Source organism: Dendrobium catenatum, unplaced genomic scaffold, assembly GCF_001605985.2.
Source record: "Dendrobium catenatum unplaced genomic scaffold, ASM160598v2 fragScaff_scaffold_1221, whole genome shotgun sequence".
NCBI lineage: Eukaryota > Viridiplantae > Streptophyta > Magnoliopsida > Asparagales > Orchidaceae > Dendrobium > Dendrobium catenatum.
The window spans coordinates 17,384-22,286 of NW_021319683.1; the positions used below are offsets into that span (position 1 = coordinate 17,384).

The following is a 4,903-nucleotide window of genomic DNA, read 5'->3' on the forward strand; positions in this document are numbered from 1 at the left end:
AAGATAGACAGCAGAAATATTACAATCAGAAGCACATATTCGTTGAATTTCTAGTTGGTGACTTTGTGTATGTCAAAGTCAGTCCGATGAAGGGTGTGAGCAGATTCGGCAAAGTGAGTAAGCTCAGTCCAAGGTATGTTGGACCGTTTGAAATCCTTGAAAGGATTGGTAAATCTGCTTATCGGCTGTTGTTATCTGATCAGATGTCTGATATTCATAATGTGTTCCACGCATCTACTTTGAGAAAGTGGATATCTGACTCTGAAAAGAAAGTGTCTGCTGATGAGGTCGAGATTCAGGAGAATCTGAGATACAAAGAAGAACCTGAGTTGATTTTGGCTTACGGCATGCGCAAGTTAAGAAATAAACAGATTCCTATGGTTAAAGTACAGTGGAAGCACCGAACAGCACGGGAAGCAACTTGGGATAAGGAGTCGGATATGAGGCAGTCGTATCCATATCTGTTTTGACTGAGTTTTGGATTGGCAATGTCGAGTACGACATTTTTTTGAAGTTGGGGAGATTGTAACATCAATTTTTGCTCCAGGTTCGTCCTATCGAAGTTGGATCGTCCGGGACGATCGGTACAGATTGTTCAAGGAAAATAGTTTTGGCTGCATGGTTCGTCGGGACGAAAGTTGGTTCGTTTGGACGAAAATTCTCCCGAGGACAAGTCGCCGAGGACGTTAATTAATCTCGTCTGGACGAAATTCGTCCAGAGCCACTTCGTCCTGGGACGAAGTTTCGATCGTCCGGGACGATCAGTCTGGATATATATAGAAATGAGATATTTTGAAGAGAGAGAAAAGCCCAGGAGAGAGAAAAACGAAGGAAAAAGTGGAAAAGTGGATTTTTGGGAGACGCCGGGCCGTTTTCGTCCGTTTCAGTAGTTCAAGAAATTGGTGTACGCAAGGTAAGGCACATTCCACCTTTCTCAATTTTCAGAACAGTGAAGTTTGAACGAGTTTTTTGTCCGGATTTCATTTTCGTTAGCGAATTCTGTCCATATTTTCCGATTGATTCAGTTTTTACCGCGTAACTTTTGATATGTTTCTGAGGTGTCGAGTGTGCACATTTTGAATATTTTTTGGAGATTTTTGACCGGATAGTTTTGATTTGACGGCGTTTTCTGTTGACTGTAAATTTTCACGATGTCTGAAAATGTTGTGGCAGTGGAATAAAAGTCTTATAATGTTGTTGTGAATGTTCTATGGTAATTTGGTAAAATTCTGATTTGGTGAATTTTGTGTAAATTCCGTATACTGCCGTTATGCCGCCGGATTTTCGTACGATTTCTAAAATTGTCCGGATTTGTTCTGAAATGATATGCTATGATTGTGTGCTATAAAAAGGGAGTTATAAGGGGTCAGGATCCTGAGAGATCCTGTCTGTGTCGGGGAAAAATCTGAAATGAGCTCTGAAATCTATTTCTAAAAACAAGTTTCGGATCCGATGATAAGTTCTGTTCTGGTGCTATAAGCACATCTGTTCTGGTGCCATGAGCACAAAGGGAGGCATAAGGGGCCAGAATCCGAGAGATTCTATCAGTGTCTGGGAAGGGAGGCATAAGGGGCCAGAATCCGTTGAGATTCTGTCAGTGTCAGGGAATCTGTTCTGACTTTTGATATGTTCTGAATTGATTTCTATTCTGATATGACTTTTGATCTGATATGATTTAATCTGATTTATGATTTTTGTCTGTTCTGTCAGCTCTGATGTGATGTGTTTCTGTTCTGTTTTGATTTGATCTGATCTGTACGATTCTGATTCTGTTATGATTCAATTTCTGGAATTAAGATTTCTGTGATTTCTGTTCTGTTTTGATTCGATATACGATTCTATTGATCTGATTTCTGTACAGAATTTGTCTGATGTGTTTGATGTGGATTATGAGGATTTTGATTGGAGGTTTGATGTCTTGCTGAGCTATTGTAGCTCATCCTTGTTTTCTGCGTGGTTTTCAGGTTCTGGGAATGGGAAGGAAGTCTTGGATTAGGAGTTCAGAGTTTGATCCATTATATGTATTTTGTACTTTTGATTTTTGTACAGTCATGGCTTTTCTGTTATGCTTTTCCTTCTGTCTGAAAGCCATGAGCTGTATTTGTATATGATTCTTTTGAGGAAGAAAAGATAGATGATCTGTTCCGCTGTATTTTGATGTTATAGTAGCTCTGTGTGTCTGTTTCTGTGTATAATGCTTGGCAGAAAGTTCTGAAACAAATTCCAAAGCCAGATACTGGAATCAGTTCAGTTAGATTGAGTCTGGCCACGACCTAATGCGAGCGGGATCCGTCCCGGTCGGGTTGGGTCGTGACAATAGGAACAACTAATAAGTTGATTTATTAACTTTTCCATGTCTCACTATTTTCACAGCTCTGCTCTCTCAAGGCCATATATTTTAAGAGGTGTCTTGAATATGTTCAAAGAAATTAATTCCTAAGGTGCATAAACTTTTATTAGAATGTAAGGATTTTTTTCTTTCATTTTATCTTATCACCTCTAGATGTAGATAGATAATAACATTAGAATCAAATTTATCAAGACGAACATCTTGTTCATAGAGAGAAGCCAAGCTTTTTGTAGTTTAAAACAAAGATAACTACGATGAAGGATATATGGCCCAATAATTAGAGAAGAAAATTGATTCTTTAAACTTATGAATATAAATCCCATACTTTACATGTTATCCCTTAGCTTTCTAAGAGGAGGGAAAAAATGAAAATTGAATACATTGAAATTATCTTAGGCAAGCCATTTGGCATATCTAAGATAACAATCCTAATTAAACAAGAGCATAAAGTAGATTAACAATATTTAATCGTGAATGGGAAGAATCAATAGAATAGAACCTAAATTTGAAGTCACAACTAATGCCCAAAAATGTTCTGAAACTTCATATCTAAAGCTACTAATATAATTAATACACTCAAAAAATAACACACTACCTACCATTTTAATTAAGATCAACCCTATATTATGGTAAATCTAATGCTACTTGTATATCGAAGTAAATTACATTAACATTGCATTAAAAATTTAGTGCAATGAGGTTCTAGTATTTGTTTATTGATGCAAGTTAAATAATCATGATGAGAATGAGAAAAAGATACAAAATGCAAGTGTCTTCCCATTAGGTTCAATATCTCTATCATGAAAACACCATCTTTCAACTCCAGTTACACAGAAGTATGCTAGAAAGATTTGATAAATCTCAACCGATCCTAAAGTAATCAAAGCCATAACAACAAAAAATAAGAATAAGAGAAACAATACCAATAGATTAATCGAGCCATTTTGGTGACTTCAAAGAAGCCAAACTTCATTTTCTTATCAAGAATCCCATCATCAGCATTATACCAATAGGTTATTGCTTTTAGGATCCTGAACAAAGATTTGGAATGAAGAGTTAGAGCATGCTCTCTACTTGATTCACTTCACTACAGAGAAGAAAAAAGAAAATACAAATAAAGAGATGAAACCAACTTAACAAAAAGAGCAGTTTCATGTTGAGATACAAGACCAAACAAGAAAAAAATGTTTAAAAGAAAACCAAGTGTAATTTCATAGCAGAACAAAAAGCAATATAAGATTCTAGTAAGCTAATTACCTCTTATTTGATTTTGGAAAGAATACCCTTTCCCATTTAGCCGAAGAACCATCACCCTAATTGGCACTGTTATCAACTGGACATGTCTGTGACGAACGAATCTATAATCATGAAATCCAAACAATTAATAGCAAAAAAATTTCTCATTAATCTTCAAGAAGCAAATCACAAATGCAAATAAAATAAAACTTCAAGATTGCTTATAACATTCAATGTGACTAAGTTGAAGATCAACAATGCTGAAGAGCCCCCTAGTTTCATTTCTTTATTCATCAAGCCAGGCAAAGCGTGATTTATAAGCAGAAAAATTTTGGTGGCTGGATAAAAAAAATAAAGACATCTATAAGGAAGATATGACAATGAAAACAAAGATGAATTTTATATATGAATACAAATTAAAGATCTCAAACAAGATTTATTGAATTGCGGATCTTCTCTCAATAATGTAAAAGGGAACCACTTTTGCATTATAAATAATATAAAATAAACTTTTTATTTGATTATCATAAGGAATACTGAATTTTTTGCTTTTCAACACGATTACTTCTAAATGGAAGGTCGAGAAGAATAACTCCAGTCTCCAAATGCATGAAATTAGAAAGGCATGAATTTAAATATAAAAAAATAGTGCTTACATCCGTTATTTTTATCTTTGAATCAGGAAGTTAATCATTTGCATATTAGGATTCATAAAAAGAAGCTAGCGACCTACGAAATTTTGACAAAGAACCTTGTAAAAGGGCTGAAAGATCATTTCCTTCACAGCGACCATCCAAAGCTCATTCATGCAAGACTAAGGAAAAACAAAGGAGAAGAAGCTCCTTTAATGACTATTTCAAACCTTGCCTTAACGCAAAGCCGAAGAAGAACCAAAAAGCAAAGCCCGAGCTCTCCCATGGCTTCCGACATGACAAGAGTGAAGAATTTATGTTAGTGACTCTTTTAGAACTCCTCCCGCGAAGTGAGCTCATATGTCGAGGATTCCAATCTGACAACAGTGAAGAGCTTCTTTGGAGTATTGGAAAAATAACCTTCCGTGAAGCTAAAAAACATAATGGAAAGAAGAAATAAATGTGAGGCGGGGGAATTCGAAGAGACCAGTGAAAACTTATATTTATTAAAAAAAAAAAATTGAAGGAATGGATTGAAGAAATAAATGGGACGTCAGGGAATTCAAAGAGACACAGAGAAAACTTATATTTATTAAAAAAATTGAAGTGCCACGATTGGTTGAGAGGAAAGGAAAGGTGAAGGGTTTAACGCATGGTGAAGAAATTTAAGAGTACAGTATTTAAT

At 35.6% G+C, this 4,903-nt stretch overlaps 1 protein-coding gene across 1 annotated transcript; it reads left to right on the forward strand.

Moving 5' to 3' along the window:
- Nucleotides 1–86: 86 nt before the first annotated feature.
- LOC110109744 lies at nt 87–470 on the forward strand. The gene has a single exon (XM_020840940.1). It carries the CDS (start codon nt 87–89, stop codon nt 468–470), a length of 384 nt encoding a protein of 127 aa, XP_020696599.1.
- Nucleotides 471–4,903: the final 4,433 nt, after the last annotated feature.

What these genes read in the sequence shown, in the direction of transcription:
- LOC110109744 (XM_020840940.1), top strand. Translation starts at nt 87, where the DNA reads ATGAAGGGTGTGAGCAGATTCGGCAAAGTGAGTAAGCTCAGTCCAAGG.